Consider the following 12,187-nt stretch of genomic DNA (forward strand, 5'->3'; position numbering starts at 1 on the left):
GCATTGGGAGCATTTTCTTCCTCCAATCCAAAGACCACATGTAAAAAAAAACGTGTGTGTGTGTGGCAGCTTGTGGAGAGAGAATCTCAACGCTACAGTGGTGAAAGGGGAGTTGGATACAGGATTTTCTGGATTGATCTTCATTATTATTTTGGGTTAAATTTGGGCATCGACTAGCCGCTGCTGGTAAGGACGTCCAAGGATCTCGGATACCACTAACCCCCAGGTAAAGCCTCTGATCTTTACACCAGTCTCTTTTCTGTGTCAGTGACCTCAAATAATCTGACTGGAGCAGAGTCAACATTGGTAAATAGATTTCAGAAACAACAACAGTCTCTGTCCTATGCATCTGACCTGGCCATTCCCCTCACTTATGTTCTGCCATATGTTTCTGTACTCTCTCTCTTTCTCTCCCAAGTCATCATCCACGCGCCCTCGCTTCAGTCCACCATCGCCTTCCCTCTCCTTCAGGACACCCCGCTCCTCCTTGTTCCCATCCCCCTCCCCAAGTACCCAGAGGGCCCACCTGCAGGCTGTCACCAATGATGGATAAACCTGACCCTGGGCCTATCCCCTTCCTGCACCCCGGCCCCCACTCCACCCCGTACCCTAACAGCAGTCTGCTGGCCGACCTGGAGGCCCTCAGCACCCTGGTGTCCCCCTCCCCTCCAGCCCCCAGCCATTGCCTGGTTTCCCCCTCCCAGAACCAGCCCCCACCTTGGGAACCGTAACCTCAACACCACGCAGCCTCACCCCTTCCCTCAGAGAGGGCCACTTTATCCCCATCACCTCCCCCAAGGCTCCCATCTTCCCCTGCTCCCCAGAACCCAGACCCTCCCCACTATCCTCCCTCCCCACCTCTGGCGGCACCTCTTTCACCTCATCACCCATCTCTCCCATGTTTGGGAGCCCCAAGTATGGCAGCGTGGTCGACTTGTCTCGGATTCAGAACAACACTAGCATCAAGCCCATTATAGACTCACAGCAGGAGAAACCGTTCGACCCCTTCTCAGACACAGTGGCCCTGTCGCCCACCTCACCAAAGGCCTGCAGTCCCATCGATCTGGTGGTGTACGAGCCCAGTGACTGCCCCTCTCACAGTGACCACCCATCTCAAAGCTACCCCCTGTCTCAAAGCTACCCCCTGTCTCACACCGACCCCCTGTCTCACACCGACCCCCCATCTCAACTCGAGAACATAGTAGAGCTAAATCAGTTTATCTCAAAAGAGATGAATCAGTTCATGGAGGACTCCACTAAAGACCAGGTAGTGGACCAGGAACAGGAAGAGGACCTTTGTGAGGAGCTGGTGTCCATCATTCAGGGGGGCGACCAATCCAAAGGGGAAGAGTTTTACAGACAAGCATCAGACGTGACAGAGGAGCTTCCCAAGCTCTTCATAGAGGAGGAGCCTACTGAGAGCAGGAAGATGACCCCACCTTATAATACCTTTACCCCTGTGTGTAGAGATGGGGCAGAACAGGACAAGGTAGAGTCCTCCCTGGTGTGATCTGTGTGTCCTAACCTGACACTGCTGTGCAAACATTTTTGCTTCCACTAACCCTACATGAACTTTTTTTAAATTTGAGGCAACTTTTTCCAACTGATTTTTTTTCTGAGAGCCGGATTCTGAGAGAAACGGATTCTTGTTATGTCTGGTTAGCCAGATTGTTATTTCTGGTTATTTCTGGCTTATTTCTCTCAAAAGATAACTCAGATGGAGCTGTGTGTGTAGCCCATAACACACTTTTCCTTTTGGTCTCTCTGTCACCAGGGTTCCTCTGTACGCCTCACCTCCCCTCCCTCCCAGCAGTTCACCATCCCCACTCTCTCCACCTCACCCAAACCTTTGTCTCCCCTCATCTCCCCCTGCACCACCCCTCCACTTCCAGGGGTGCTACACTCTCCCCCTCCCTACAACAAACAGTACCCCCGCCTGGAGCCTAGGTCCTCCAAGGTCAAGGTAAAGACCAGGTGCCTGTGTGACATCATGTCATGACAACTAACTCCTCCCCTTCCCCTAATTCTCCTCTCTAACATTGACATACTGTAACGTCCTCGCTAAGTTACTGACTACTCCTTTAACCCTTACTTCACTCTATTCACTGTGGTACTGATACTGTCATTAGTTTCTAGTTCTGTTTACTTCACACTGTCATCTTTGGTCAGTACTGCTATTGGTTGGTTCATAGATACAGTACTATGTTACAATACTACTGTAACATGCTTAGTCTAGATAAATGAATCACTGTAATGTTAGGTAACAGATCTTTAAATAGTTGCAGTTCTATTAAATGGTTGATAACTAAGTAACATGGCTGCCCAGATAGTCCTTGTATACTTGGAATTTTTGTTTTCACTCTGTTATTTACCCTTGTCTCCAGGGTCAGTATCCACAAAGCGACTCAGAGTCGTGCTGACCTAGGATCTGTCCATATAATCGTATTCATTATGATCTTAAAGGCAAACCTGATCCTAGATAGCACTCTTACTCTGAGACCCTTTGTCGTTACGGACCCAGGTCTCATGCCAGTCTCCTCCTAGCATAGATATTACTCTTACTGTCATTAAAGGTAGACTCAGCGATATGAAGTAGATGCGTAAAGTAACCAGCATAGTGGGTCAATTTCCGCAACAACTACGAGCGTTTGGTCCCGTACCTATCACACTCTAACAGCGTGAAGCAAACATGTGGCACATGCGCAGATACTGTGTTTGACTTTGTGAGAGCGAAGTCTTGCATCTCGCTCATCTCAATATCTGCAGTGCTGCTCTTGGTAACGTKATTTCTCTAGCTTTAGAAGCTTTCCTTTCTCAACCCTGGCTAGGGTTGCACATTTTGGGGAATATTCAGAGGTGGAAACTTTCCGTAGGAATTAACGGGAATATATGGGAATTAACGGGAATYTATTGGAATTTATGGAAATGTATGCAAATTAATATTAATACCATTTAAATGTAGATGTTTTTTCCATTGGAAATATTTACCATATCARATGGAGACAGAAACATAAACCTTTTACCTTGTCATAAGTAGACATAATTGCAAATGATTAAATCCTTCCAATATACATTTTTTWWAACTATWTAGTTACGAATTGAACTTTAATTAAATGTGTTGACWCTTCACATGGGATGATTTCACTGAACAACAAAATAAAGAGAATATTGAATGATCCCCAATGATCCATCGCATCTCCCAAAACCGTTTTCAACATACATCTGTAAAATGATAGTCTAGAAACTACAGCTTTGGTTGTCTTCCTCTCAGGCTTCCATGTCTTCTCCCTGGATCTCCTCAATGTCCACCTCTTGAACATCAGACTCTGAGGCCTCATCTTCACTGTCACTTTCCAACCTTGTTGAGGATGGCTCATTGTCAGGCTCAAAAAGCCTAAAATTTGCCCTGATGGCCACCAACTTTTCAACCCTTGTATTGGTCAGCCTGTTGCGTGCTTTGGTGTGTGTGTTCCCAAACAAGGACCAGTTACGCTCTGAGGCGGCTGATATTGGTGGGATTTGGAGGATGATGYAGGCAACAGAAGAAAGAGCCTCAGATCCACAAAGTCCCTTCCACCAGGTGGCTGATGAGATATGTTGGKACGACTGCCATATTGCATCTCCATCCCAAAGRCCTTGCTTAGAAGTGTACTTTGCCAGACTGCCAAGAACCTTGCCCTCATCCAGGCCAAGGTGGCGAGACACGGTAGTGATGACACCATAGGCCTTGTTGATCTCTGCACCAGACAGGAGGCTCTTAACAGCATACTTGGGGTCCAACATGTACGCTGCYGCYTGTATGGYRTTCAGGCAGAAGTCTTCACGCTTTTTGATGTATTTCAGAACTGCAGTTTCCTCTGCTTGGAGCAACAYTGYAGTGMGCAMGGCAGTARGGATTTKTTCTCTTACATCTGCAAGCAAAGTCTGAACATCAGACAGGATGGCATTGTCTCCCTKAATCCGTGCAATGACTACTGCTATAGGTTTCAGGAGTTTCAGGCTGCTTACCACMCTKTCCCAAAATACATAATCCAGGAGYATCCTCTTGATGGGGCTTTCCATATCGGCAGACTGTGATATGGCCATTTCTTGGAGATACTCATTCCCCTCCAGGAGACTGTCAAYCATGACAACACCACCCCAACGGGTGTTGCTGGGCAGCTTCAATGTGGTGCTCTTATTCTTCTCACTTTGTTTGTTGAGGTAGATTTCTGCTATATGTGAAGGGCCATTTCTGATGGCCCTTCACATACCTAACCATTTCCTTGGCTCTCTTGTAGAGTGTATCCATTGTATTCAGTGCCATGATGTCCTTGAGGAGKAGATTCAATGCATGAGCAGCACAGCCAATGGGTGTGATGTGAGGGTAGGACTCCTCCACTTTAGACCAAGCAGCCTTCATGTTCGCAGCATTGTCTGTCACCAGTGCAAATACCTTCTGTGGTCCAAGGTCATTGARGACTGCCTTCAGCTCATCTGCAATGTAGAGACCGGTGTGTCTGTTGTCCCTTSTGTCTGRYCTCTTGTAGAATACTGGTTGAGGGGTGGAGATGACATAGTTAATTATTCCTTGCCCACGAACATTCAACCACCCATCAGAAATTATTGCAATACAGTCTGCTTTCTCTAGGATTTGCTTGACCTTCACTTGAACTCTGTTGAACTCTGCATCCAGCAAATGAGTAGATAAAGCATGTCTGGTTGSAGGYGTGTATGCTGGGCGAAGAACATTCAGAAATCTCTTCCAATACACATTGCCTGTGAGCATCAGAGGTGAACCAGTTGCATACACAGCTCAAGGAAGACATTCATCAGCATTTCTCTGACTACGTTCCTCCATTGAGTCAAAAAAACTTCTGATTCCAGGAGGACCATGAGCTGTTGCTATCGATAAGGTGTCTGATTCATAATTTTCACCTCGATAGAAGTAGAGGGACTTTTGTCAGAGGTTACTTGTTGTGAGCGCTAAGGGAACTTTATGCACTTGGCCAGATGATTCTGCATCTTTGTTGCATTCTTCACATATGATTTGGCACAGTATTTGCAAATGTACACAGCTTTTCCTTCTACATTAAATGCAGTGAAATGTCTCCACACATCAGATAGTACCCGTGGCATTTTCCTGTAAAGATTAGAAAAAAATGAGTAAAAAAAACCAAATACAATTCCATGTACAGATAAATAGTTAAGCAATTAGATTAAACAACTCGTTTGTAAGGTAAATGTTTTRAAATTAAACATGTATGGAAACAGGTGAATTAACACTCCTCAGTTAGCAGGCTCATGCAAGCTAAAACCCACATGGTAGCAAAAATTAACTAGCAGAAATTGTTAACAAGTTAGAAATGATTTAAACACACTTTGCTGTAGGCAACTATTTCCTTGTTAACAAAAAATCATGTATGTCATATAACAAATATTCACCCCACCCAGTATTGTAATCAAAACTTACCAGAAAGCATGTAGTCCTTGGCTCAGACAGTGAAGTAGTGTGGGGTCAATAGCATTTCATGAGTGTGCAAGATCTTGAGAATCAGCTGTACATGTGATGGAAGAGTGCACTGCACTGTGGATGGAGAGGGTTGCAATTCCATTGAATTGGGYATAGTTTAACCAAAATATGCCACAAGACCTAGAATTTCCTTATGTGTATCCCACAAAAAAGGTTCACTGATATAAGCTAACMTTTTTGATGTATTTAAGCAAAATTCCCCACATTCCCGGGCTTAACTTCCCATGGAAAATCTCKGAAAAATGTGGTATATTTACCGCAAAGTTTCCGACCCTTTGCAACCCTAACCCTGGCTGACGTACGAAATATACTGCTGCTTCATACAAAGCTGGGAGAGAGAGATCACCAAAGATTGTTACATTTCAAACTRACCAAGATCGATATGCTCTGGTTTAATGCCCAATATAATTTTCTAGAAATAGTGTTTAACTTTGATGACAGGTTTGGTTGCCCAGTTGTTCCCTGTTAATCCCCTGGTATGTCCTTTTGTGTGAGTGTGTGCGTGGTCAGAGTGTAAGTATGTTTGAGTACTCTTCTCTAATTGTAACTCCTGGTTGTGGTTCTTTCAGCCTGTAAAGCGTGAGGTTGTTGTTGTGGGTAAGCCCCCTCGTAGCCCTGTGATGTCTCGGAGGTCCTGCGGCTCGCCCAGTAGAGCCCAGAGCTATTCCCCGTCTCATAGGGTAGGGCTGCTACCCACTATGCACCTTGTGTGACATCATCGTACGTTTGGGTTACTAGGAAACAAAGTCCTCTCTTTAAAGTTAATGCATCCCTTTTTTACTATCCATATTTCATCAACATATCTACCACATAATATACAACACTCTCACACATATGGTCTGTAAAAATACAACCTCCTAGATATGAAGAGATTAATATCTAGGAGACAACAGATATGTTAAGAATGGCCCGCTGTAAGCAGAAGCATGCCAACCATGTCATCAAACACCAGAGGAATACCTTCAACTTTAATTCCTGACCGTCTGTCCAGTGTGCATTGCAGCTAGGTATTGTGTGGGAACAGGAATCCCCAGTTGTGTCTGATGATCTGACAATGGGTCCCTGTTTCCCTGTGGCAAAGTGTGTCCCAAAGAGCACCCTATTCCCTATAGAATGCACTACTTAGGGAACAGYGTGCCATTTGGGATGTGACCTTAGTGTCTGGTTTTTGGAGTGTGCTCCCTTGACAGCATCGTCTGTGGTTTTACTGCATGACTGACGGTTTAATTCAGGAGAATGGAATGGACTCCCCCTTTGACCCATAATTGTCTTCCCAACCTGTTAGTGTGGAAGCAAAACAGTCAATGCTTGTGGACTTGCTGCTTGCTAGGATGGCTTGTGTTAGCCTGAGTGCCAATCTCTTTGTGCTATCAGGCCAACTCATTGTCACTCATTGTTGGCAAGAGCACAAACTAATCTGGGACCAGTCTAGGCTTGTGTGCTGTGGAATAGGTGGACGTTAGGAATGAATGTTAGGATCTGAAATGCTTCATTGCTCACTGTCTTCTATTCTGTCTCTGAGGGATGTTGAATAAATACTGTGTACCTCCCAGGAAGGCCTTAGTACCCAAATCCCCTTCAACCAAGCAGAGTACAGTCAGCTCTTTGTCAGCATTGTGGTTCTAGCACATTAATTAAAGCAAAGATGGTTTTGTGTTGGCTCTGGCACATTGTTGCTACAGTGATGGACGCTGATMGTGGTAAAACATACGGCAGAGGAAGACAGATAGAAACATGACATGCCTACTGTATAACACTGCATTTCTCTTCTCTCTTCTCAGCGGCCATTGTTTACCCAAGATGCCCTGAATTGTGGTGGAGAGGCGTAAGTCTATCTTCTATTTCCACAACGATTTATTTCCCCAAATTGACTGTTAAAGCTATATAGAGCTTTGAAGCTTATTTGAAGTTAAGTCTCTGATTGAATGTGTCTAATTTGTATTATAAACTGGGTGGTTCGAGCCCTGAATGCTGATTGGCTGACGGCCGTGGTATATCAGACCGTATACCACGGGTATGACAAAACCATTTKTTTTTACATTTCTAATTACGTTGGTAACCWGTTTATAATAACAATAAAGCACCTCGGAATTTTGTGGTATAAGGGCTGTGTCCAGGCACTCCGCAACATAAGAACAGCCCTTAGCTGTGGTATATTGGCCATATACCACACCTACTCAGGCCTTATTGCTTAAATAAGCAGTAGCAATGTGTAAATGAATCTGATGATGTGACTGTATAATCCTCACTGATGACAGTTATTATGGTCTGTAGGTTCCAGGTCCTGTATAACTATGCTCCACGTAATGAGGATGAGTTGGAGCTCAAGGAAGGAGACGTTGTTGATGTGATGGAGAGGTGTGACGACGGCTGGTTTGTAGGTAGGTCCGACGTTGTATTTATTTGCTCTATTAATATCCAAAAGATATAGACATTAATTATACAATAATTCCTGTGTAGGGGCTCTGCATGGCCATTGCCCATCCCTGTTCCACCAATCATTCAGAGCATTTAAAAGTTGTACTACTTAGCTGCTGCCAACAGATGGCATCCCTCTCCTTGAATTGAGTCATTAAACCAATCAGTGCTCTGTGGAAGTTGTCCTTTATTTAGATGTGACAGTAGTCACATCTCCTCAGCCATTGTTCCATAAACAAAAACATAATGCACTACTCCACTGAAAATGCTTGTAACGAACTATATCGTTGAGATATTTCCTTTAATASCGCTATATGTTTGTTATTTTTCAAGGCACATCCAGAAGAAGCACGTTTTTTGGAACCTTTCCTGGAAACTACGTGAAGCGGCTATAACCTTTTCATACAGAATTCTCATGATGTCCAGCAAAACCGCAGTGGTTGTATAACTCAGTGGGTGAATAACCAATATATTCAGACMGCACAAAAACGTTACATTCATCTATGACTAGTTATTTTCATTWAAAAAAAAACTTTTCCAGGAGTGACAATGCATTTACTAATTTGATGAATGGGAGAAGATATGAACCCAGTGGCCTTGAAGGAATATATTTCATGTTTGATTTAAGGGTATTCTACTCTACTAACTGTGATGATGTCTCAGTTATACAATGGATGCAACAAATAAGGTTGAAAGCAGATTTGGTCATAAACAAATGTTAGTTATTCGTGCGTAATGAGAGTTATTTACAGTGAAGGGATGCCTTATAGACTAATGGGTTTCACAATAATGAAGTAACCAAGTGCCCTATTTACCACGTATTTATTTATACATAAATATATATTTTTCTTGTTCTGGAAGTACTCTATAATTGATTATGCTAATTTACATTAGGAGAGTGTATTATTAACKTTTTTGGAGAGGGGTTGTCCTCTTGCTTCATACACTTAAAGTGCACAGGACCTGAGCTTGGATCTGCACAGGCAGGCAAAAAGAGATGACAGTGTTGTTGTGTTAGTTTTATACAGGCAATTAGGGTTCCTCCTAAATGCATCCGTTAGCACATGGCTTTGGACAGACACATAGTTAATGTATTCAGGCAGTTACCTCTGACTGGAGCTAATGTCTGTTGACTTGTCCGGTTTTGTTTTTCTCTCCTGACATTCCTATAAGTATTAATAAAAGGAAAGAGAAGACTTTTATGTAATTGGACAATATATATTTTTTAAAAGCAATGTCTTCTTTTTACAACTAGGGTAGAGTGATCTGTTATTTAAGATTGTTCTTTAATATATGATCATTTTACAATATTCTTTTTATTGTGAACTGTCAAATTATTTGAAATTATTTAAATATCTTAGGGACAACTCACCTGCCACATCCTGTATAAAAGTGTTAAACATATTTGATGTAATTTAATTTACTATCTGGATGCATTCAACTGACTCCAAATCAGCTTTTGATTTATGCAATAACCATTCTCCCAAATACCTGCCTTTCTGTTCTAGAACACAGGGCAACAACATGACAGAAGGATTGGAAGTGATGATGTTGTTGATGATGACATGTAATAAAGTCACCATGTAAATTTGTGTTCACCACTGCCTAAACACTCCATACCGTATAGTCTGTCCTGTACAGTGTATGTCCCTGTGATTAAAAACCATCCACTGCCTCGATCAGTCATCAGCATGTATTTCCATTTCTTGCATTATTTCAGCAATAGCAGGTATGCCGGAGAGGGGCATAACTTTGCAAACTAGCATTTGGTCAACATGTGAAGTCATTGTCTAAGGAAAAACACTAGCAATATCAGCAAAAATGAGAGAAATATGAAATGTAATTGTATATAATCAGTACATCAGAAAGTCTGTAGGAAGTATGTACTGTAAGTATACACAAACACAGTGAACTATTGATATGGTGATCAAGGATCTACATCAAGGAGGTGTGAGGAATATGGACATGGCGTCAACTATCTCTGGTCCAGAGCGTTAGTGCGACTTGCTAACACTGGGCCTTGAATGCTCAGCGTTAGCAAACCACTCAACACCATGTCTGCAATACACAGTCACCACCCTTCCAATACCTGGAGACCACCTTCTCCCCACGGGACACAGGATGAGGTGTGGAGGCACATTCACCCTCAATGACAATATGTCTGTTTTTTCTTTCTGTAATATTGATTATCCAATAAATTCTGCCTGAATGTTTCCCTTCCTTTGTGCTCATTGTCTGAGGATTTTATTTCTCTGTATTATTCTTTAATAATTTTAGTCCTGCAATCAGCGCAATATTACCATGGTAATAACATTACCACTGACACAGTTACAGTGTGCAATGTGAAAAAGGTCCACCACAATTCTCCATTACAGTTCTGGTATTGTGAAAATAGCCTGTTATTTCAGCTCTCAAACGATTGGCTGTTTAAATCAATGTGAAACCAGGCTCATCCTGTAACCTACTGCAGTAGCTGCTGGCCCGATCCTCCCAGCCTGCCTACTATATAAACAGCCGGTAGCTGCTGGCCCGATCCTCCCAGCCTGCCTACTATATAAACAGCCGGTAGCTGCTGGCCAGAACCTCCCAGCCTGCCTACTATATAAACAGCCGGTAGCTGCTGGCCCGATCCTCCCAGACTGCCTACTATATAAACAGCTGCTGGCCCGATCCTCACAGCCTGTCTACTATATAAACAGCTGCTGGCCCGATCCTCACAGCTTGCCTACTATATAAACAGCCGCTGGCCTGATCCTCACAGACTGCCTACTATATAAACAGCCATGACAAATAGAAGGCTCTGACCACACCGTGTCCTCAAGTTTTCTCTGGCGCCTCCATGGCAACTACACAAATAAAGCCCCTGGTTCAGCCAGCATTCAGGCCAGGGCAGTCCAAGGTTTCTATAATTACGATCCTGGACCTAGGGGCAGACAGGCTGCTGTGTTTTCTTTCAGAATGAAGGAATCAGAAGTATTCCCCTGGTGCTGTTCTAAAACAAAGCCAGGGGAGACCTCCTAAAGCCTTTTTAATTGTGCTCCCTTATTTATCGGATGATTTATAAATCCCCAGACAAATCCTCCCAGCTGGTCTCTAGTCAGCGGTGCTGTGCTCTATTAGAGGTTGTGCTTTCAGACTGGCTCTCCTTTCCAAGATAACATAATGACTTTCAAAGAAAGCACTTTATCTCAGAAAGCTACTGACAGTTGTGTGAATGCATCAGAGGTGTGGTCATCCCTGGGAAGAGTGATGAGAGTAAGACTAAAGAATAGAGAGAGAATATAACAGTGAGAAACATACTTTTCTGGTTGGCCAACAGGCCTTTTGAGCTGGGCAAGGAAAGGGCTCTGCGGGTTTCCTCCAGGGATATAAAAAGAGACTGTAAAAAACTTAACCCTGACCCTAACCCTGACCCTGACCCTAACCCTAACCCTGACCCTAACCCTGACCTAATTTTAACAGATTCTGAAATGTAATATCAGTTTGCAGGTCAGGAGTGTTCATATAGCCTTTTCCTTGTGCAATGAAGGCCTGCTCAGTCTCAGGAGCTCAACCAAGCTTTAAGTCCCCACCAAATATGGGGGCAAGTTGTCAAAGCATGCAGGCCAAGTAAAACAGGTGATTTCTGACGGATTGCTTAGGCTCTCTAATGAGACAAGCACAGACTGCACTCAAACTGTAAATGGACTGTTGGACAGAGTGAAAAGTCAGCCTTCTACATCTGCACAGAAGAACATCTGCTTAAAGCAAGGCCCAGGCAGGCACTCATGAGCCCTGTTGATACCTGGTTCTACCATGCAGCCTATGTCCTAATCTTGTCCACATTCTGATTGTGTTCACATTTTTAGACAAGCATAGATCATTAAAAGACACATTGTGATCTGATTGTGATCAGATCTTATAAGTGTGAACAGACAAGACCAGGTAAAGATCAGGACATGATCAACCCTGTCTCCTTCCCATGCAGTGCGTGTCTTGGCAGACAGGTGTTGTGGTACAACTGTTATCAGCTCCAGAGCCGGGTCTTTCCGTCAGCCACCCGGGTCTGGATGCCTGTGTCATCTATGTAATATTTGCCTACGTCTCTATTTGGGCACTGGTTTGGCCTGCTGACTGATGAGGGTGGGTCATCACACAGGAGTTGTCGAGCCCAACCAACAAGGAGCAAGGGGGGAATAGAGTGAGATAAAAAGAGAGAGAGAGTAACTGACAGGGTAAGTTCTAGCATTCTGCCTCAGAGGTCCTCAGACAGCCGGA

At 43.8% G+C, this 12,187-nt stretch overlaps 1 protein-coding gene across 1 annotated transcript in view; it reads left to right on the forward strand.

Moving 5' to 3' along the window:
• The window catches only part of sorbs2b (sorbin and SH3 domain containing 2b), a 70,884-nt gene extending 60,741 nt beyond the window's left edge, over positions 1 to 10,143 (forward strand). Inside the window, exons 22-24 of the mRNA XM_070444633.1 lie at positions 7,294 to 7,337; positions 7,787 to 7,893; positions 8,264 to 10,143. Of these exons, the coding sequence (XP_070300734.1) occupies positions 7,294 to 7,337; positions 7,787 to 7,893; positions 8,264 to 8,325 (213 nt within the window). The 3' untranslated portion in view covers positions 8,326 to 10,143. The remainder of the gene's footprint in view (positions 1 to 7,293; positions 7,338 to 7,786; positions 7,894 to 8,263) is intronic.
• Positions 10,144 to 12,187: the final 2,044 nt, after the last annotated feature.

Source organism: Salvelinus sp. IW2-2015, linkage group LG8 (genome assembly GCF_002910315.2).
Source record: "Salvelinus sp. IW2-2015 linkage group LG8, ASM291031v2, whole genome shotgun sequence".
NCBI classification, from domain to species: Eukaryota; Metazoa; Chordata; class Actinopteri; order Salmoniformes; family Salmonidae; genus Salvelinus; species Salvelinus sp. IW2-2015.